This window comes from Leucoraja erinacea, chromosome 13 (assembly GCF_028641065.1).
Source record: "Leucoraja erinacea ecotype New England chromosome 13, Leri_hhj_1, whole genome shotgun sequence".
NCBI classification, from domain to species: Eukaryota; Metazoa; Chordata; class Chondrichthyes; order Rajiformes; family Rajidae; genus Leucoraja; species Leucoraja erinaceus.
Genome location: NC_073389.1, coordinates 28,076,876 through 28,100,445, shown reverse-complemented (window position 1 = coordinate 28,100,445; position 23,570 = coordinate 28,076,876). Strand labels below are relative to the sequence as shown.

The 23,570-nt window shown below is 43.7% G+C and overlaps 1 protein-coding gene across 1 annotated transcript; it reads right to left on the bottom strand.

The window, feature by feature from the left end:
• Positions 1-22,123, bottom strand: ptchd1 (patched domain containing 1). The gene is made up of 3 exons (XM_055644684.1): positions 21,504-22,123; positions 6,634-7,294; positions 1-3,914 (listed from the first exon to the last, which is right to left on the bottom strand). The coding sequence occupies exons 1-3, from the start codon at positions 21,870-21,872 to the stop codon at positions 2,263-2,265; spliced, it is 2,682 nt and encodes an 893-aa protein (XP_055500659.1). The 5' UTR covers positions 21,873-22,123; the 3' UTR covers positions 1-2,262.
• Between the last annotated feature and the right edge of the window lie 1,447 nt (positions 22,124-23,570).

Below are 23,570 nucleotides of genomic sequence, written 5' to 3'. Positions count from 1 at the left end.
CTGAGTTTCTCCAGCAATTTTGTGTACCTTCGATGTTCCAGCATCTGCAGTTCCTTCTTGAACACAGGGTTATCTTGTAGATGTGTATAAAATCACGAGGGAAATAAATAGGGTAAATGCACAGAATCTTTTACCAAGGGTAAGGGAATTAAGAACTAGAGGGCATAGGTTTAAGGTCAGAGGGGAAAAAAAAAGCAATCCGAGGGGCAACTTTAACAGCGGGAGGCAGGGATATAGAATTAGCTGCCAGAGGAAGTGGTTGGCAGTAAAATAACACTATCTGAGCTCTCAACGCTCTTCTGAACTTTGTACAGCTGCATTAGGTACTCCTCCAGCCTTTACTCCATGGGAATAATTTGCAGTCCGTCTCGTCTTTCCTCCTAACTGAAACACTCCATCCCAGGCACATCCTGGTGAATCTCATCTGCACCAAGTGCAAGCACATCCTTCCCTTTATGCAGTGACCAGAACTGCACACAATTCTCCACTGTGGATGTTTTATATAGTTGTGTCATGACCTCCGTGCTCTTCTACTTTACGCGTAGGGCAATGAAGACAAGATTTATGACACCGATAAAAATGTTTTATCACCGGGATATTTTCACTGGCCAATTTAGAGCTTAAAAATAAAGCTGCCTTTACAAAACAATTCCTTCTAAATTTTCGTAAAGACTCAGAAACAATCTGTGACAGGTCTGTTGCAGGGCACCATCTCCCATGTGCTAATCCAATGTTGTTCCTGGGAATTCGAGAAGCTCCTGAAGTAAGCTATCTGGGCCAAAAACAGGGTTTTGTTAAAAAATAAATAAAAGTGCTACATGTCCTCGTGGTGCAAAAGTTTGAGAGGAAGAGTCTAAATGATTTTAAATTCCTGATTACATATGAAATTTGAAATAACACCCAATATTTCACCCTGAGGGAAATTCCTTAAGCTGGTTATAAGTTTGGACACTCCTTTTAACCAAAGTGTCCACTTTTCTGAATGGGTAGATTGTTGCAGGTCATCATCATAACATATTCAGTGCATAAAGAATGTGGCAGCAGCTTCAGAAAATAGTAGCAGTTCTATATTTACGGAACTACAGTGTGATCACGATTTGTGTGCAGAACACAATTCATTAGTGTTATAGTCACCCAATAAACCAACTAGCAGTTTATAACTTATCATTCACCCCCAATTATTTAAAAAAATCAGCAATTGCTCAGGAGATAAACATGCAACATTTATCAGAAAATAAAAGCAGGATTTGGTCCATTATTGGTCCAAATGAATAAAATTTGCAATACCTAACAGTTCATTTCATTGAAAAAGTATCAATATGAGATTTGTGCCAAATCAAAGGATCTGTACATTGGGACTGAGTAATCTTCTGCTACTTCACCTCAAAATGTTTATTAACTCAAAATCCAAGACAATATCCTTCGCTCCATGATATGTGCTTATTGTCATGTACAGGACAATGAGGTAAGTTAAGTTTCATGAACAATCAAATTTGTTTGTTAAGGTGTTTTTAAACTTAAACTAGTATTCAAACTGGATTTCCATGAATCATTAATCCAATCTATAGATTTTCCTCCGACAATAACCAGCCTCGTCAAGAGTTGATGCTGGAATTATTTAACTTTTGAAACTTTTGAAAGGTCACAAAATCTGACCCTTTCACGGCATCTCAGTTTCCTAGTTCAAAAGTGATGTCTATTGTCAGGGATTAGATGGTGCAACTAGCACACAGCGTATTCAGTCCATCAGCTCAGCTAGATCACCAGGCTTTCACTTGAAAAGCAGCCATTCCATTTAATGGGGCCTAGATGATGTGTCTAATTGTTGCACTACAGCCCAGAGCTGGTCACAATAATCTGGATGATGAGTATAGATAATTGCAAAGGTGATTATGGTAGATGTGGGAGTGGCCCAAACTACGGACCAAATTATATAATGCAGGATCATATTAAATCCATGTGGGAACCTTGTTAGTCAGGGGCTACTCTACAGAGTGGTTTGGGTGATAAATGGAAGATACAGGGTGGAAAGGAATGACAGGAGATACTAATAGGATGGGATAAAGTGGATGGGAGGTGCCTAACATAGATTAGTTTGGCCACATGACCTGTATCTGTGCTGTAGGCTCTTTGTAAAAATATCAGCTGTGTTTCTTGGAGACAGTTTTTAGCCTCTCCCATCTCCCCTCTGCCACATATCCCCCACCCCATCTACACTGTTGCCCCCCCATCCCCTTGGCATCGGCCAGCTGAACAAGTTCGTCAGACTGAGGTGATGTGGTCGACCACTCGCGTGCCATCCAGATCCACCATCTCCATGCACTCAATCTCCTCGGGGCTACTGGGGGTTTTCCTTTCTGCCCACTTTTTAGAAGGCGGCACAAAGGTCAGTATCACAGGTAGTATGGCAAAGCAGTGGAGAAAGGTGAAAAGCGCTATTAGAAACAGACACCTGAATAGTGTGCAGATCAAATTAGAAGGCACAGAAGTAAGTGGGATTATACCGACCAAGTAGCAAATGTTGCTCTGCAAAATGGCTACTCCATGCAGTTCCAAAGCATTTTTAACCCACTTCGTCCTGGTTAGGTCTTTGCCCAAGACAAATGTAGATATGAATGGTGCACAGTTGTCGATGGTGTAGTTTACTCCATAGATTAAGCAAAGGACAGAAATGCAATCCAGTTCCACTTCCCACAGAGTCATGAAACCAATAACCCCAAACTCCACTGATGCCACAGTCAGTATCAGCCAGATATTCACCAAAGAGTTCGCCACCAGGAACGCGGTGAAGAAGAGAACAAACAACGCACTGATGCATGAGTTTTGCAAGGGTGCTCCCACAGACGAAGCATATCGATCCATGTAGATAAAGGAAGGGTTAAAAATCATAAACTTCACTTTGTACGTCAGCGAGAGCTTCCTCAGTGTTTCCAGCAGATCATAAATCTCTTCTCTGGTGTTTTCTGCTGTCTTAGCCACCAGGTACACGCGCGATGCAACCACCTCCAGTTCATTGTTTGGTTTCCTCACCAAGATGATATCATCCAAGAACTGGTTATACTGAGGAGATTTTAGGAAGGAATTCCGCAATGTGTTTAGGAAGTAGTTTCTGGACATTGAAGCGGTAACATTTAGTTTTCTAAGGTAATTTAAATAAGTTTCAAACCATGATATTCTAACAAACCCTTCCATTATTTCCTGCAAGTCCTCCTGAACACTGGCATTCCAGTACTCAATCGGTTCATAAATATAAAACCCAATGACTGGACTATAGCTGCTGAAATACCTCTGCTGGGCAATGCGATAGGAGACTGTACGAGACTCAGTCGCCACCACATTGTTGAGGTCTAACCCTTCACTGACCTGCAGGTAGCCCATTAAGGCAAAAGAGATATAAATTAGATAAAACAGAACCACAAAAGGTTTGACGTAGGTATTTGTAATCCAATCACAATAATACTGCTTCAGAAACCAAAGCAGGAAATGATTTTCATAGGTGCTCGTGTCACCTGGAGCTGTTGCCTCCTCGTTAAACTTGGACATCATGATAAACCTGTACCAGGCAGGTTTACCTCGTAGATCATCTGGCTTTGGCACTTTCCTGCAAAAGATGCTGTGCTGATAATTGTTTTCCAGGTAACCAGTGAAGACCATATTAGAGCCATAGAATGCCATCAGGTAGAGGTAGTTAAAAAGTACAGAAATGCATGTGTTAACACAGAACTCCTTCACAGCTTCTATGTTAGTGAAGGGGCTGGCACCAATGCCAAATGTTACCATGTACATAGCAGTGGTGAGCGTAAGTGGCAGCATGGTTTCAGCATACACAGTGGCAATCCTCTCCTTCACATGCTGGTCCTCCATGGTCTCCCTCCACGATGAGAGCATTTCAAACATGCCGTACAGTCCATGGCCTGAGGAGAGGAAGACAGAAAGGCTTTGATTAAAATCAGAGTCAAAACGTTGTTGCAGTCCAGGAGGATGCTTGTTGCAATGGCACGTTATAGCAACACCTAATCACTGGGTGCCTTCAATCGTCTTCTACATGATAAAAGTTTCCTATGACTGTTCTCTGAGGGAGGCCTAGCCCCTGCTTATTTATCTTGATGCGTGCTTATCACGGCTTCAGTAAGGCACAGAGTCAAAGGGAGGACCGTGGAGGTTAAAAGGGCACAGCATCTTGTGCAAAACATTGGGAGGCCACATTTGGAGTATTGTGTTCAGTTTTGGTCACCCTGTTGTAGGAAAGATGTTGTTAAGTTGGAAAGGATGCAGACAAAGATTTACGAGGATGTTGCCAGGATGTGAGGGCCTGGGGTATAGGAAGAGGTTGAGCAGGCTAGGGCTTTATTCATTGGACGCAGGAAGCTGAAGGGTGTTCTTATAGAGGTGCACAAAATCATGAGAGGAATAGACAGGATAAATGCAGTATTTTACCCAGAGAAGGGGAATCGAGAACCAGAGACCATAGGTTTAAGGTGAGGGGGGAAAGATTTAATATACACCCAAGGGACAACTTTTTGTTACACATGGAGCAAGCTACCAGATGAAGTAATTTAGACAGGTACTATCATAATGTTCAAGAAACATTTAGACAGGTACATAGACAGGATAGGTTTAGACACAGAACACACCTAATGCAGGCAGGTGAGACGGGTGTGCAAGTTGGGCCAAAGGGCCTATTTCTGCGCAATATGACTCTATGACTCCAACTGGGTTATTTTGTTATTTGTAATCATCAGTAAATCCTGAACAGGGAATGCTAATTGACAGCCCACAGAAAAAATGTGGAAATGGTCAGAAATGGTGCAGAAGAGTTTCACCAGGATGTTGGGTTTGCAGGCTTGAATTACAGGGAGAGGCTGGATAGGATGAGCCTTTCTTTGGAGCATGGGAGGCCGAAGGGTGACTTTATTGAGGTGTACAAGATCACGAAGGGTATGGAAAACATAAATTCTCTCTGCCTTTTCCCAGGGAATTCTAAAACTAGAGCATAAGGTGAGAGGAGCAATTTGAGAGGGACCTCAGGGGCAACCTTTTCACTTAAAGGGTAGATTGTATCTGGAACAATCTGCAGAAGAAGATGTAGAACAGGACCAGAGCACCAGGTTAGATCGGAATGCAGATGTTGTCTGTGCGGAGGTTGTAGGTTCTCCCTGTGATTATATACATTTTCTCTGGTTACTGTGGTTTCCTCCCACATTCCAAAGACGTGCAGGTTTGTAGGCTAAGGTGCATTTGTAAATTGCCCCGTGATTGTGGGATACGAAAGTGGGATAACTAGAACTAGTGTACAGGTGATCAATGGTCAGGGTGGACACGGTGGGCCGAAGGGCCTGCTTCCGTGCAGTATCTCTAATCTAAACAAAGTTCAACAGATCATAAAACTCAAATCCAACTGATCTGTAACTGATAACTATGATAAAGAGCTCATATTGTTAGAGACAGGTAGTTGATGTCCCAAAGCAACGGTAGAGGTCAGGGCAAAGACCTTAAACTCTGGCAGATCACAAATTTGCTGCTACTTGTGCATGAGACCATTTGGGCAACAGCAACCAACGGTTCTGAGAAAATATATGCTTTTGGCAGGCAGGTGGGTGAGATGGGGGGGGGGGGGGGGGGGGGGGTCAATAAATTGGAAATGTACGGATGAAGTTAAAGAGAAGGAGAGCGATCTACAGTATATCCCATGTACTTTGATGGCCTTCCTCATGGTCTGTATCTCCAGCAAACTTGGTGTAATCTGAAAATTTACTAATCTACCTGTCCATGTTTACGTCCAAGTCATTTATCTATGGCACAAACAGCGGAGGTGAGGGAACATAGATCCCCGTGGAACTCCACTGGTCACAGACCTTCTGCCTGAATATCGTCCTTCTACAAGAACCCTCTGCCTTTAGTTGGCCGGTAGTGAATCCATATGTTCAACTAAAGTCAATATAAATGATGTCCACCTTAATCTTTTGGATCAACCAAGCATGGCGGATTTTATCAAATGCTTTACTAAAATCCATGTAGACAACATACAACACCTTACCTTCTTCGATCTCCTTCACTATCTCCTTAGAAAACCCAGTCGTGTTAGTAAGACGTGACATATTGTGTACAACACCACGCTAACTGTCCCAGATTTGCCCATTCCCTTCCAAATGAGAGTAAATCCTATTCTGTAGAATCCTCTCCAATAACTTCACTGCCACTGACGTGAGGCTCACTGGCCTTCCTGCATTCCCTCTACTTCTCTTCGTGTAAGAGTCAAACATGATTCTCCCCACTTTCTTATCATCTCTCCGTAGATCCAATCATTCAACCCACACACTCGGGGTAATTTACAGCGGCCGGTTAACCCACTGACTGGCACGTCTTTGGGATGCGAAGAGCTAGAGGAAACTGGTGGATTTACAGGAAGAACGTGCAGACTCCACACAGAGCAAAGATCAGAAATGAACCCAGGTTTCTGGCTCTGTGAAGCAGCCCGTAAGATTTTTTTAAAAAGATGATCACATTTATAAAGATTTGTACAGCTGTTGCAAATATTGATAAAAATGTAAAATATGCAATAACTCCTTCTGTATGGTAATGGTCTCAATGTAATAGTTCAAAGATGGATGGCAATTACAGTTGTATACTTACCTAAAATAATGAAGGGAATTCCCAGGAAGGTAGAGTTGTACTTCCCTCCCATTAAGTTGATAATCCCTGCCGACGTGAGGGTGGCCAGAGCCATTGTCACTAAACCCAAGAGTCCAAGCCAAGGCTTGTTGCGTACACAGTCTTGCATGGAACAGCACAGCATGGCTAGAATCCAAACCACCAGCAGGCTAGTCACCAGGTACCACTCTGAAACCTGGCTGCTCTTCTGAAAATCCTCCTTCAGTGATGAAGATGTAAATGGATAGAGCTCCAGCTCTTTATTGGATTTCTGGAAATTTTCCACTGTCTCGCAGAAGGTCGACTCCCACTTCTCTGCTACCAAGTCGTTCAAGGAATTGCGAGTCTGCAGGTAATAAGTTATTTGCATTGCCCGGGCATATTTCACTCGGTCTTTGTTCTGCAGAGTAACTCCTCCCAGCTGATGTCCGATGAAGACCTTCCGGCCGTCTTTAAGGTAGGTATTTGGGTAACTGATAACGATTTCTGTGTGGTTCTGCATCCATGCAGCCCTGAGCTCCTCCAACACATGCACAATATCATCCAGAACGCACATCTTATTGTCCTTTAGAATACACATGTGGGCAAATGAGTAGTTGAAGCCCAACATTGGTACCTGAATCCGTGTCACAGATGAATGCAGCTGGAAAGAAGTAAAAAGAGGTTGTGGAATAAATTGACCAGAAAGCAAACACTATGTACTATGTAATTCTCCATTCATTACTTGATCTACTTTCATTTATATTATGATAATGTAGATAAAATGAAGAGGCCAATGAACCTAAAGAGAATTGAATGATGCTTCTTGTTGCTCAGTCAGTTCAATGTTGTTAATCTCACTAGCCTTTGGCAATCTGGGCAGTTTAGCATCGGGTGGCATTGTGCTCTGCGTTAATGGCTGGAATTCAGCTCACACTTAAGCACAAAGAGCAGTAAAATTCAGAACACCGACTCAAACATGTCATCTTACAGCATTTACATGGTTAGTAACAGCTTTGTGACTGCTTATTAAATGCTAAGCTGAAGAAATGAAGTGGCCTTGACCTTTACTTTCAACCTTGAATCCTGCCTGATATTTTTCCGTGCCCTAGTTTGATGAAATTTGTGCCATTGACAAACGTAAAAAGAAACTAATGTACTCAAAAGATCCCTGTTATTGAATAAACAAACATTTGTGAATGTATATTTCTGCGCTTTATTAATGCCCTGACAGCAGTGTTGGAAATATGATTAGAACGTTTACAGATGATCTCATGACCTGTGCAAGAGTTAAGTGTTGATACAGGCTGAGGAAATCTAGTGCATCACAGCAATGGTTTACCAAATACCATTTCAGTCCCAGGTTTGCCTCTGCAGGCACAAGTTCAGGGGATTTGTGGTCCTAGGCCTAAGTGGAGTGGAAACATGACAAGGATGGTAGTTGGTGTAGAGACTGGGACCTCTGTATCTAGGTGACACGGCAGCATGATGGTACAGCAGTAGAGTTGCTGCCTTATGTCCCTGTCCCACTTAGGAAACCTGAACGGAAACCTCTGGAGACTTTGCGCCCCACCCAAGGTTTGCGTGCGGTTCCCGGAGGTTGCAGGTGGTTGCCGGAGGTTGCAGGTAGTGGAAGCAGGTAGGGAGACTGACAAAAACCTCCCGGAACCGCACGGAAACCTTGGGTGGGGTGCAAAATCTCCAGAGGTATCCGTTCAGGTTTCCTAAGTGGGACAGGGGCATTACAGCGCCAGGGACCTGGGTTCGATCCCGACTATGGGTGTTTCTGTGTACAGAGTTTATACATTCTCCCCGTGACCTGTGCGGGTTTTCTCTGGGATATCCTATACTCCAAAGATGTAAAGGTTTGTAGGTTAATTGGATTGGTATAATTGCAAATTGTCCCAGCGTGTGCAGGGTAGTGTTTTGGGTGTAGAGATCGCTGGTTGGCGTGGATTCGGTGTGCCGAAGGGCCCGTTTCCGCACTGTATCTATAAACTAAACCAAAAGTTCTTACAGGAGGGTGCTGTGGAGGTCTGAAGAAGAAAATGTAAATATGGGACTTTCTCTTGTGTAGTCAGGTTTGCTTTGACTATCATGTGTGTAGGGCAGGTTGAAGGTCATTTAGTCTTTCTTGCCTGGTAATTTACATGCTCAGTAAACTTGGCATTCTTAACCCAAGCAGTCGCTAATCCACCCATCAACAGAATGTCGCTCTGGAGAAACCATCACAATTTGCAGTCGTTTCGGGCTCTGGTGAGACCACATCTACAATATTGTGTACAGTTTTGATCTCCTAATTTGAGGAAGGGCATCCTTGTGATTGAGGCAGTGCAGCGTAGGTTCATGACATTGATCCCTGGGATGGCGGGACTGTCATATGAGGAAAGATTGAAAAGACTAGGCTTGTATTCACTGGAGTTTAGAAGGATGAGGGAGGATCTTATAGAAACATATAAAATTATATAAAGAACTGGACAAGCTAGATGCAGGAAAAATGTTCCCAATGTTGGGTGAGTCCAGAACCAGGGGCCACAGTCTTAGAATAAAGGGGAGGTCATTTAAGACTGAGGTGAGAAAAAACGTTTTCACCCAGAGTTGGGAATTTATGGAATTCCCTGCCACAGAGGGCAGTGGAGGCCAAGTCACCAGATGGATTTAAGAGAGAGTTAGATAGAGCTCTATGGGTTAGTGGAGTCAAGGGATATGGGGAGAAGACAGATACGGGTTATTGATAGGGGACGATCAGCCACGATCACAATGAATGGTTGTGCTGGCTCGAAGGGCCGAATGGCCTCCTCCTGCACCTATTTTCTATGTTTCTATATCCCACTGCCAACCTTGTTAAAAACTAGGGTAGAGAAGAAAATAACCTTCAATAAGAATGCTGACTCAAGGGGAGATTCAGGGAGCTAAACACAGTAAGAGTGGAAAATGATTTTCTTGCTCAAGTTGTCTTTGTGGAGGTCACTCAGCCATTAATTTCATTGCCACTCAAATAGAGGTTTTCACTCACCTATGCCATTTGTGTCCAATCAGAGGCAAGATGGAGCATCTTAACATGCACTGGAGGTCTTCAGTAAATGACCTACACTTAATGGAATAAAAAACAGAAAGTACTGGACATATTCAGGTCAGGGAGCATTTGAGAAGAGAGAAATAGTTAGTTTCTGATAAATAATTTTTCGTCAGAACTGTTCTGATGAAAGATCATCAACTGAAACTTTAACATTGTTTATCCACAGATGCTGCCGGACCTTTTGCAGTTCCAGCACTTTCTGTTTTTAATTTAGGTTTGCAGCATCTGCAGCTTCTTGCAGAAGACAGATAATGCAAGAATATGTTCAACCACGATTAACGTTCCAGACAGGTCAAGAAAGAAGAAATAGTTGACTTTAGTTATGGTCACATAGGACATTGCTTACAATTTTGGAAGGAAATTTTAGTAATATGCCAGTGAACCACCCTAAGGGCAGCACAGTGGGCGCAGCGGTAGAGTTGCTGCCTGACAATGCCGGAGACCCGGGATCGATCCTGACTGGAGGTACCATCTGTACTTAGTTAGTATGTTTTCCCTGTGACTGCGTGGGTTTTCAGCAGGTGCTCCGGTTTCCTCCCACACTCCAAAGACGATCAGGATTGTAGATTAATTGGCTTCTGTAGATGGTGCCTAGTATGTACGATAGAATTAGCGTATGGGTGATAGCTCGTTTGTGCGGACTTGGTGGGCCAAAGGGCCTATATCTGCACTGTATCTCTGTATCTAAGTTCATAAGACATAGGAGCAGAATTAGATGCGGCCCATCAAGTTTTCTCTGCCAGCAATCATGCCTGGATTTATATTTCCCTCTCAACCCCATACTCTTGCCTTCTCCCCGTAAACTTTGACACCCTTACTAATCATGTACATATGAACCTCCACTTAAAAAATACCTAAAGACGGCCTCCACAGCTATCGTGGCAATTAATTCCAGATTCACCACCCTCTGTCGGCAAGATGAAGTTGTTATTGACTTCAGGAAAAGTGGTGAAATACATGCCCCAATCAACATCAATGGCGCCAACGTGGAAATGGTTGAGAATTTCAAGATCCTAGATGTGAATATCTGCAACAATCTGTTCTGGACCAAGAGCATTGAAACTACAGTGGACAACCAATTACCAATGCCTCTATTTCCTCATGAGACTGAGAAAATTTGGCATATCGCAAATGATTCTTACAAACTTCTACAGACCTGTCGGTCGGACAGAAGATACTGAAGCTTGAAAGTGCGTACCAGACTCAGGTACTGCTTCTTTCCCTCTATTAGAAACTTCTGAATGGTCCTTCCGTAAGCTACTGTGCAGCCCTGATTCTCCAACCTTGCCCATTGCATACATTTAACTTTTTCTCTGATTACTCTACAATGCTGAGAAATAGATTTTGCATTCTGGTATCTTTCTCTTCCCTCGACGTTTTGTACTTCTATTTGGCTTCATTGTATTCATGTATAGTGTTATCCGTTTTAATTGGACAGCATGCAAAACAAAAGCTTTTCATTGTACATCAGCACATGTGACAAGAATAAACCTAAATGTAAACCTCAGATTATTTTTTAAGAAACCAAACCAATCTAAATTAAAAACTTCAATTTATGGCAACTTGAGTTAGTAACAAATAACCATCACCTAAAGTTAGCGCTTAATGCTTTGCTTAGAATCATATTTATTTACAGTACTAATTGTGCAGTGATTCAAATGTAGTCAGAACTTGCTCATCATACTTTGACCAGTTTCTTATTTGAAAGAAATGTTCTTGAAGGCTGAATTTTATTTTTATTTTTACAAACACTGATCTTCACAAGTCCATCCGTTTCTGAAACTCTTTGTCCATAGCAGAACGAGGAACAGTATCCTGCCAGAAGCATGGATCTGAGAATATCACGTGATTGCGTGCAGTCTAGGGCTTATCTGAGTGCAGGCAGTTGCATTTGTGGAATGGCTTTGATGACCAGCGAAGCCCTGTCCCCAAAACTTAAAATTGTCAACAAAATAGAAATTTGAAAATTCCCAGAACCATTCAATAAAAAAAATTAATGTTTTGTATAAAAATTAAAACACACACTTTCATAACTTAAAACATTTAAATTAATAATTAAATCAAATTTAAAAAAAGTTATGTTTGATTTACTCCTGGCAACCATTTCCTTGCCTTCATTTGAATGGACTGCTGTACTTATACCAGGTTTAACCTGGCACAGGCTCAGTTGATTTCCCAGCCTGAGAGTTGGGAATGTGGACATTTGCAGTATTTTTCTGGGCCCTTTGAGGAATTCATCAGAGCAGTAACTCATAATTTAATTCTATTAACTTTGGAAACATTTTCTACTGAAGATATAAAACAGGAGAAAGCAATTTTAGTATTTAAGGACTGTGGTAGTTGCAAAGAAATGTTTTAAAAGCACGGCATCTATTTGAAATCGAGAATCAAGGGTCAAGGAAACTCTTTCAATGAACAACAGGTTGAAGTATTGGAAGTTGCCAGTTTTATTACTTGAGATATGAAAGTGAATTAGGTGTCAAATTAAACTTCTTTTTATGCTTTATCTGTTGGGATAAATTGCAGACTTGATTTTTTAAATCTCAAAAAATTTTGTAACATTGCTACTTTGTAAATGCACTGTATGTCAGTCCCGCCATCCCGGGAATTAACCTCGTGATCCTATGCTGCACACCCTCAATAGCAAGATGGTTCTTCCTCAAATTAGGAAACCAAATGCACACAATACTCCAGCTGTGGTCTCACCAGGGCCCTCAAATCCTCTCGCAATGACCAACATGCCATTAGCTTTCTTCACTGCCTGCTGTACCTGCATGCTTACTTTCAGTGACTAAAGTACAAGCACACCCAGGTCTCGTTGCACCTCCCCTTTTTCTAATCTGATACCATTCAGATAATAATCTGCCTTCCTGTTCTTGTCACTGAAGTGGCTAACCTCTCATTTATCCACATTATACTGCATCTGCCCACTCACTCATCTATCCAAGTCGCCCTAGTCTCATAACCATCCTCATCGCAGCTCACACTGCCACCCAGCTTTGTGACATCCGCAAACCTGGAGATGTTACATTTAATTTCCTTGTCTAAATCGTTAATATATATTGTAAATAACTGGGGTTCCAGCACCGAGCCTTGCGGCACCCCACTAAGCATTGCCTGCCATTCTGAAAAGGACCCGTTAATTCCTACTCTTTGCTTTCTGTCTGCCAACCAGTTCTCTATCCGTGTCAATACCCTACCACCAATACCATGTGCTCTAATTCTGCACACTAATCTCTTCTGTGGGACCTTGTCAAATGCTTTTTAAAAGTCCAGATACACCACATCCACTGGCTCTCCCTTATCCATTCTACTTGTTACATCCAGGTTAGTCAAGCATGATTTCCACTTCATAAATTCATGCTGTCTTTGATTTATCCTGTCACTGCTTTCCAAATGCTCTGCTATAACATTTTTCCCTCCTTTCTTAAAAAATGGGGTTGCAATATATTGGCTACCCTCCAGTCCACAGAAACTGATCCAGAGTCGAGAGAACATTGGAAAATGATCACCAATACATCAACGATTCCTAGGGCCACCTTCTTGAGTACTGTGGGATGCAGACTATCAGGCCCTGGGGATTTATCTGCCTTCTGTCCTAACAGTTTACCAAACACAATTTCCTGATTAATGTGGATTCCCTTCAGTTCCTCCCTCCCACTAGATCCTAGGTCCCCTAGTATTTCTGGGAGATTATTTGTGAAGACAGAACCAAAGTACTTGTTTAACTGTTCTGCCATTTCCTTGTTTCCCATTATAAATTCACCTGTCTCTGATTGTAAGGGACCTACATTTGTCAGTATAGTGCTGGCATCTTTGGACATTCTGTGTGGTATCATGCCTGATGGTATTTGATGACACCTGGATGTAGCAGAGTGGACATCTTGATCGCATCAGGATGGGTCCGGTGGGCGGCGCGACTCACGTCGCAGCGGCCTCTGCAGTCCGTCTGTCTTTTTGTTATTTTTTGTCCCGTTTTAATGTAGTTTTTATTTTTTTGATGGGGTGTGTGTGTGTGTGTGTGTGTGTGTGTGTGTGTGGGGGGCGGGGGGTGAAACTTTAAAAAAATTTCCAGTGCACGGAGAACCCGACCTTTCCCTGTCGGGTCTCCGTTGTCGTTGGGGCTGCACCGTGGAGCGGCCTCCAGCAGGAACGACCTGGGGCTCCAGTCACGGAGCTGCGGAGCTACTCACCATCACGGAGCTGGCCGAGTCCGGAGCGGGAGGAGCGGTGGTGGCGCGCTGCTGCGACCCGACCCTCGGAGATTCGGAGGCTTACCGCAGGTCTGGTGGACAGTGATATCGGGAGCCCGCGGGTCCCTGCTGGGAGACCGCTTTTCGGGGCTTCCGCAACGGCGACTTCTCCCGCCCGAGTAGCGGGGTCGAGGAGTACCTGGAGCGGGGCCTTACATCATCGCCCGGCGTGGCTTCAACGGCTGCGGGACTTTGCTAGCGCCCGCCGGGGCTCCAACAACAAGACCCGGAGCGCGGCCTTGCATCACCCGGCGCAGCGTTAATGGCCGCGGGACAATTGTTATCGCCCGCCGGGGGCTCTGACTTTGAATCTGATATCGGGGGGAGAGGGAAGTGCAGGGGAGAGATACGTTTTTTTTTTGCCTTCCATCACAGCGAGGTGGAGATGCGCTGTGATGGATGTCTGTGTAAATTGTGTTGTGTCTTGGGTCTTTTTTTTCTTGTATGTATGACTGCAGAAACAACATTTCACTTGAGCCTCTATGAGGTTCAAGTGACAAATACATTGTATTGTATTGTATTGTATTGTATTGTATTGTATTTGTTGGTAACTGAACATATGTGTGTGCATCTAAATGTGTGCGATTGTTCTGGATATCTGATAATACTTGATAATATCTGATAATTATTTAATAATATTAAAGCTATCATAGATTTGGAGTGAATATTTGCTGGTAATAGGCACACCGGATTATATGAGAAATCTAGGTTGCATGAGTTTGGAGATTAGAGCAGTACCTAGATTGCACAAAAATAGCATTTTTGGCACATTCTGATAGCATTAAGGTGCATTGCTATACACTTTGCTCACAATGACAAGGAATTTGTTATCCTGAATGTATATACACCCTATGAATGCCATCAGAATGAGGATGAATATTTAAATAGACTTGCTTTCATCTATTCTTTAATTCAAAACAATAATTATTGTAGTGTATATGTCATTGGTGATATGAATGCAGATATCTCAGATAGGAACTCATTATTTGCCAATCATATGGATCAGTTCTGTCAAGATAATAATTTAATATTGTCAAGCAAAGTGCTTTTACCTACAGATTGTTATACTTATATTAGTGAGGCCTGGCACACCACATCATGGCTGGACCACTGTATTAGTACAGCTGATGCATATGCCTCATTGGGGTGTATGAGCATTCTGTACGGGGCAACAATGACTGACCATATACCTGTTGCTATGACAATAAATGTTGAACACATACCTGTGGTATCCAGAGATAGAAATAGCTTTAATACAGAAAAACTGGACTGGTCAACGCTTACAAAGGAAGACATCCTAGCCTATTATGCCCATACAGATAAATCCTTAAGCAATATTCATTTACCTAAAGATGCAATAATATGTAGTAATGTTAATTGTTAAGATATGAAGCATAGGAGAGATATCTGCTCCATGTATGATATAGTAAGCGCTTTATATGTAGGCTGTAAGCCCTACTGCAAGCATAAAAATAAGACACATAACATCAGGCCTGGCTGGAATAAGTATGTAGCTGAGTATCATACTGAAGCCCGTGAAGCCACCAAATCATGGGCTATGGCAGGTAGACCCAGACAGGGGCCTGTGTTTGAGCACAAGAAGCTCACTAATGCAAGGTATAAGTATGCTTTTCGTTTCATCTGTAAAAATGAGCAAGCTATGAAGGGCTGATTCCATGGCTAAGAAGCTGCTAAGTAACAATACTACAGATTTTTGGAAGGAAGTGAGAGCTCTTAACAGTTGCAAAACATCTCTACCATGCACAGTAGATGGAATCTCCAGAACATCTAATATCGCGGAGTTATGGCGACAACATTATAGTACTTTATTCAACTTTATTCAACTGTCCAAGGTGGCTTGTATAGGGCGGACAATATTGACAGTAATGACTCGATGGCGATTATGTCACATGAGGTGTATCATGCCATGAACAAACTGTCCAACAACAAAGCAAGTGACTTGGATCATATTTCTGCTGAACATCTTAAGTATGCGAGTATGAGGATAGCTCCTCTCATTGCTATTAGTTTTACAGGCTTTATGATTCATTGCTTGTTACCAGACTCAATGTTGTCTGTCCTGTTAGTGCCGGTCATTAAGGACAAAGCTGGTAAAGTAGGCAGCCTAAATAATTACAGGCCCATAGCTTTAGCCAGCATATTGTCAAAAGTTTTAGAAAGAGTTCTGCTGGATAGAATAAATGAGTTTGTTAACTCCACAGATAACCAGTTTGGCTTTAAAGCTAAACATGGCACTGACTTATGCATATATGCCCTAAAGGAGATTGTAAACAAATATAGAGGCAAAAACTCTTCAATCCTTATGTGCTTTATTGATGCTTCCAAAGCCTTTGACCGTGTTAATCACAGAAAGCTGTTTGGTAAAATGAGTCAAAGAGGGGTGCCTAAATACATTGTTAGAATTCTGGCCTACTGGTATGCCCACCAGACTATGCAAATAAAATGGGGCAATAGGGTCTCAGCCCCATTTGGGGTTAGCAATGGTGTTAGACAAGGGGGAATTTTGTCCCCAGTCCTTTTTAATCTATATATTGATGATCTGTCTAAACAATTGAAAGCCTGTAACACTGGGTGCGTGAATGGTAATATTTTAGTGAACCATAGTATGTATGCAGATGATCTTGTGGTCTTTAGTCCATCTAGCGCTGGTCTCCAGCAGCTCCTTACTATATGTTCTGTGTATGGTGTGGAACATGACATTAAATATAATGCTAGTAAGAGTGCTGTTATGATCTGTAGAACCAAAGAGGATAAATGTCTAAAATTTCTTGATTTTAAATTGTCTGACAATAATCTAGTGTCTGTAATAAGGTAAAATATCTAGGGCACATTATTACAGAACAAATGACAGATGATGAGGATATTCATAGGCAACGACGCATGCTGTATGTACAGGCAAATATTCTCTTGTGTAAATTTGGTGCGTGTGCAGATGTGGTGAAGATGTCACTATTTAGAGCACACTGCACACCACTCTACACTGCACACCTGTGGTCGAACTATGGAAAGGCAAGTTTGCAGAGACTAAAGGTGGCATATAACGATGCCATGAGAACACTGCTAAGGAAACCTAGATGGTGTAGTGCCAGTAATATGTTTGTGGCTGCAAGAGTCAGTACTTTAGAAGCTAACCTAAGAAATCACATGTATAAATTCATTTGCAGGATAAATTACTCTAAAAATGTAATTATTGTGGCCTTGTCAAACATAAGGGTTAGCACTACACGCTACGAATCCCAGCTGTGGAGACACTGGTATTGTTGTCTCGTTGTTTGATAACAGAATGCAATCAAATATGTTTTAATTCCCAATGTTATTATTTGTTTTAATCCATAAAGATGGATTAATTAAATTTTGAACACATGAAACATTAAAACCGCAGTGTTCGATTCTCACTGACACGTTATTACAGAATTCATTTTAATGGCAAATCAATGCTATTGATATGGAGTATCAGTACTGTGTTTATTTAATGAGCAACATTCACAACTGGATTTATCCAGGTTTTACTTCTATAGTCAGTCATATACATCACAAATTTGGTCAGGAGATATTTCAGTTGAAATTTTAACGTTAATTCTGAAGTGGAAATGATGGAAAAAGCGTTTATCAATTTATTTATTTTTTAAATGGTGCCTACAAACTGGGTATCTTCATTGCCACATACATCTAATCTAAATGTCTGGTAATGTGGTGTCTTGACACCTTTAAATATATTACCAAACATTTGCTGCATTTATGTCCTTTGGCCATCTCTTGTAAGTTAGTGTAATGTTTAACCTGTCAGATGGGTATAGTCAGTTTTGTCAGCTATTATAATAAAATGCCTTTAGAAAATTCCTTGCAACCTGTATATTTTGTTGTGGATACATTATGTGGGAAGCGAGAGTGTTTCTGTACCAATAGCAATAACGACCCATGCTATGGCCATGTCATGATAATTTTCAGTCCTTCATAGAAAACATGCTTGCCTCAATCTGTAGTGTGCATGGTTAAGCATATATGTTATCATGGTCCAGGATTTATTGACACAGGTTGATCATACGATGAATAATCCAACCACATTTTTGTTTGGAAGTGGAAAGAAATAATAAAAATTGCATTAATTGCAATGTGTAAAAAGAGTTGAGATACTGTATTATAATTTTGCTGCATGTCATTGTGGTATATATCATGTCTTGATTGGTGAATATGTTAGTTTGTGACTTTATTTGAAGCAGAAATAATATGTGAATGCTTCATTGAGTATAATTCCGACTGGTAACTACGCACTTCGTCCGAGCACACGTCATGCAAGCCATCTTAAATGACCACCTAAAATGTCATTTGGCAACCTAAAAAGCTCCCACGGTTGCCCGGCTGGCAACAGGGAAAAAAAGTTAAGCGAGAGTCCTGTATACTATATCCCTTTTTTCTGGCTTCACATTTTGCACCTCCTCTCCCTATCTTATAGCCTTTTGTCTTGTTTTCATCTCTGGCACATGTGGTTAAAGTGCACATGGTCAGGTTTTATTAAAGGCCATTTTGATACATCACCATGTAGAAATTACAGCTGTGTTTATACATAAACCCCCTATTTCAGGGCACCATAATGTTTGGGACACATGGCTTTAAAGATGTTTGTAATTGCTTAAGTGTGTTTAATTGTCTCCTTAATGCAGGTATAGTCTTTCCTCCAGTCTGTCCATCACCTTTGGAAACTTTTATTGCTGTTTATCCACATGAGGACCAAGTTGTGCCAATGAAAGTCAAAGAAGCCATTATGAGACTGAGAATCGGGACATCAGCCAAACCTTAGGCTTACCGAAATCAACTGTTTGGAACGTCATTAAGAAGAAAGAGAGTACTGGTAAACTTACTAATCACTAAGGGACTGGCAGACCAAGGAAAACCTCCACAACTGATGACAGAAGAATTCTCTCTATAAAGAAAAATCCCCAAACACCTGTTCGACAAATCAGAAACACTCTTCAGGTGTGGATTTGTCAATGACCACTGCCAGCAGAAGATTTCAGGAACAGAAACACAGAGGCTACACTGCAAGATGCAAACCACTGGTTAGCCGCAAAAATAGGATGGCCAGGTTACAGTTTGCCAAGAAGTACTTAAAAAAGCAACCACAGTTCTGGAAAAGGGTCTTGTGGGCAGATCAGAGTGATGGCAAGAGCAAAGTATGGAGGAGCGAAGGAATTGCCCAATATCCAAAGCTTACCATCTCATCTGTGAAACATGGTGGTGGGGGTGTTATGGCCTGGGCATGTATGGCTGCTGAAGGTACTGGCTCACTTAATTTCATTGACGATACAACTGCTGATGGTAGTAGCATAATTAATTCTGAAATGCATAGTCGCATCCTATCTGCTCAAGTTCAAACAAATTCCTCAAAAGTCATTGGCCGGCGGTTCATTCTACAGCAAGACAATGATCTCAAACATACTGCTAAAGCAACAAAGGAGTTTTTCAAAGCTAAAAAATGGGCAATTCTTGAGTGGCCAAGTCAATCACCCGATCTGAACCCAATTGAGCACGCCTTTTATATGCTGAAGACAAAACTGAAGGGGACTAGTCCCCAAAACAAACATAAGCTAAAGATGGCTGCAAAAAACAGGCCTGGCAGAGTATCACCAGAGAAGCCACCCAGCAACTGGTGATGTCCATGAATCGCAGGCTTCAAGCAGGCATTGCATGCAAAGGATATGCAACAAAATACTAAACATGACTACTTTCATTTACATGACATTGCTTTGTCCTAAACATGATGGTGCCCTGAAATGGGGGGGACTACATACATATCTCTACATGGTGAAACCAAAATGTATAAAATGATCTTTGTTAAAATCTGAATGTGCACTTTAACCACATGTGATTTTTTTTTCTATTACAAATCTCAAATTGTGGAGTGCAGAGGCAAATAAATTATGGTCTTTGTCCCAAACATTATGAAGGGCACTGTAGATCCATCCATCTGCCTATCAAACCCCCCTTCATCTCCATCCTGCCACACCTCTCTTCCAGCTTACTCCAGTTACTGCACTCAGTCTGAAGAGGGTTCCCGACCTGAAAATTTGCCTATCCATGTCCTCTTGAGAAGCAACCTGTTTTGCCAAGTTACTCCAATACTGTGTCCAGTGTTCCTGTTACCCATACCTACTCCACTGGTTACAAACTCGAAAAAATGCTAATTAATTGGTCAAATATAATTGGTTAGGGTGAGTGTCTGATGACAAGATGAAAATGGCTTTTCTAATGTTACAAGGTCAACAAATATGATGGTCTTTAATGTCTCATGATATGAAGCAGAACTGGTGGATATCTCCAGATGGTATGAGGCTGGGCTGGAGTTTGGTGTGAGGATGGACTGGTCTGAGATTAAATGCTTTTGGATGAAGTTGGTCACTGCTGGAACAAAAAACTGCTGCAAATTGGTGTATTGGTGGTCGAATTAAGTTTAATTTAATATAGAGGTACAGTGTGGAAACAGGTCCTTCAGCCTACCGAGTCAACACCGACCAACAATTCCCCCATAACAAAATTCTATGTTATCCCACTATTGCATCCTACACACTCGGTGAAATTTACAGAAGCCAATTAACCTACAAACCTGTATGTCTTTTGAATGAGGGAGGAAACCAGAGCACCCAGAGAAACCCCATACGGTCACAGGGAGAACGTGCAAACTCCGCATAGACAGGACCAGTAATCAGGGTCGAACCCATGACTTTAGTGCTGTGACGCAGCAGCTCTACAGCTGCTTCATTGTGCTGAGATGGGCTGGTGACAGGTTGATGGCCTGGATGCTGGGATAGGATACACTAGTACTGGGATGTGATAGGATAAGGGGGGCTGGTGCTGAGATGGGATGAGATAGGCCACTGATAAGATGCGATGGAATGAGGTGGGATGATGCCAGGATGGCTCGGGTAGAAAACAGGATGGTATAAGTTGGGCTGTTGCTGGTGTGGGACCAGATGTGCTGGACCAGTGATGGAATTGGATGTAATGAATGGGGTTAATACTGGATGATGTGGCCCAATGGTGGGTAGGCATGCACTGATGTGGTGGGCTGTTGATGGGATGGGTAGGTTAGAGCCAGAATGTGATGGGATGAAGTGGGCCTGTGATGGGATGGGCCTGGATGGGATGTGTCCTGGTGAAGGGATGGGATGTCCCACTGATGGAATGAGGTGTGATGGGATGAGATGTCCCGATAATGGAAGGCTGGGGTTGAGATAGAGGTGACGAGATGAGATGGGCCTGGGATGAGGAGTTTTCCAGGTGATGGGATGAAGTAGGCCTGGGATGAGATGAGTTTTCCAGGTGATGGGCTGAAGTAGGCCTGGGATGAGATGAATTTTCCAGGTGATGGGATGAAGTAGGCCTGGGATGAGATGAGTTGTCCAGGTGATGGGATGAAGTAGGCCTGGGATGAGGAGTTTTCCAGGTGATGGGATGATGAGGGCCGGGTAAGGGATGGGGATGAACGAGGTGTGCCAGTGGGATGAGGTGGGCGGGCTGCTGACCTGGAGGATGAGCCGCGTGTGCTGCAGGTCGAGCAGGTTGCCGCCGCCTCTCCCTCTACCTGCGCCCGGGGCGGTGATGATGACCCGACCGTAGGGTCCCGGGCTCTGCAGGTCGGAATAGAGTAGGTGCTTGGACTGGTTGACAGGGAAGAGGCTGTTGACCAGGGTGCGCTCGATCTTGGCCAGACTGTGGCGCGGTGCGAACAGGTACTCCATGTTGTCCTGCACCCGGTAGCGGCTGAAGCTGGCGCCGAACAGGATGGCGAGCAGCACAGGTGCCGAGGCGAAGAACACCGGGTGGTTGCCGATGAAGAAGCCCAAGCGGTAGAAGCACGTCTTCAGACCCCGGTGCAGGAGCTGCCGCAGCATGGTGAGCGGGGCCCGGCTGCCGGCCTCACACCGCCACCGCGGCCTCGGAGCCCGAGCCGGCCGCCATCCGCAGCGGGCCGGCCCGGCGGCGCCCCTTCAGCCCAGCAACCTTGTGAGAGCAGCTGCGGGGGTGAGCACCGACCGACCAGGCCGCCTCCGCCTCAGCCTCCACCCTTCCCCAGGCTGCAGGCAGGCGGGCAGCACACAGCTAGGCTGCTCCTGACAACTGAGCAACAGGCGGGGCTTGGGCTGACTGGGCGCTGCCGGAGAGGAAGAGGGAGGGGGGGTTGAGCGAGGGCGAGAAGGGGGGGGGGGGGGGGGGGGGGGGGGAAGGGAGGTGAGGGGTAAAGGGAGGGAGAGGGAAGGGGTATAGGGTGGGAGAGAGGTGAAGTGTATAAGATGAAGGAAGCTGGGGTGTGGGAGATATGGGAAGGAGGAGAGGAAGGAGGGGGAAGGATGGCAGAGGAAGAAGTGGTGAGAGGAAGGAGGGGTGAAGGGGAAGAGGGAGAAAAGTGGGTAAGTGGGGAAAGGGGGTAGTGGGAGGAGAGGAAAGGGAGAGGGGAAGTAGAGAGGGAGAATGGGGGACAGGTGGAAGCAGGGGAGTGGAAGAGAAGGAAAAGGTAAGGGAGAAGGGAGGGAAGGAAGAGGAAGAAAGGCAGGGGACACAAGAGGAGTGGGAAGTAGGGGGGAAATAGAAGGGGCAGGAGGAGGTGATAGGGTAAGGATGTATGGGTGAGGAAGGGAGAGAAGGATGGAGGGGTGAGTGGGGAGAGGATTAAGAGATGAGCGGGGAAGAGGAATGGAGCGGGGAAGAGGAATGGGGAGGGGGAAGGAAGAGGTTGGGGGAAGGTTGGAAAGGGGAGGAGGGAAGAGGTGTAAGGGTGACAAGGGGAAGGAAGAGGTAGTGTGTTGGAAGGAACTGCAGATGCTGGTTTACAATGAGGATGGACACAAATGCTGGAGTAACACAGAGGGATAAGCAGCACCTCTGGAGAGAAGGAATGGGTGACGTTTCAGGTCGGGACCCTCTTCAGATAGAGTCAGGGAATAGGGAGATTAGAGTTGGAAGGGTAGGGTGTGAAAATGACAGATCAAAAGAGATGGTGCTCAAGGAAATGTAGAATGGTTAATTGGTGGCTGAGGGGAAGCTGACAATGAGACAATCAGTAAAATGAATCATGAGGACAGTGAAACTAGTCGGAGAACTAAACTGGGGGAGGGACGGAGAGAGAAGGAAAGCAAGGGTTACTTGAAGTTAGAAAAAAATCTCAATTCTTACTGCTGGGTTGTAAACTGCGCAAGTGAAATATGGGAATGGGAGGGGAAGTTAAAGTGTTTAGCACCCGGGACTTGAGTCTTAATCTCACTGTCTCCACACATGAGATAGACTATTGACTGACATCTATTATTATAAATCGACTGACGCCCACAACTATCTAGACTGCACTTCTGCCCACCCTGCCTCCTGCATACTCTATCCCCAACTCCCAATTCTTCAGTCAACGCTGCATATGCACCCAATGGAGGTAGTCACAAAAAGCTGGAGTAATTCAGCGGGTCAGACAGCAAGCAGGGCAAAAAAGGGGAGGAGCAGGAGGGAGGGGAAAGGGGAGGAACGGAGAATGGAGAAGAGGGGATGGGGAAGGAGGTGAAAAAAGGGAAAGAGGGAAAGTGGGGAGAGGGGAACAGAGTTGTGGG

Bases quoted from the DNA above. Each gene is read 5' to 3' on its own strand.
- ptchd1 (XM_055644684.1), bottom strand. From the start codon at position 21,872: ATGCTGCGGCAGCTCCTGCACCGGGGTCTGAAGACGTGCTTCTACCGC. The intron at 7,295-21,503 runs GTCAGCAGCCCG...ACTTCTTTCCAG, and splicing joins ACACGCGGCTCATCCTCCAG to CTGCATTCATCTGTGACACG. The intron at 3,915-6,633 runs GTAAGTATACAA...TCCTCTCCTCAG, and splicing joins AATTCCCTTCATTATTTTAG to GCCATGGACTGTACGGCATG.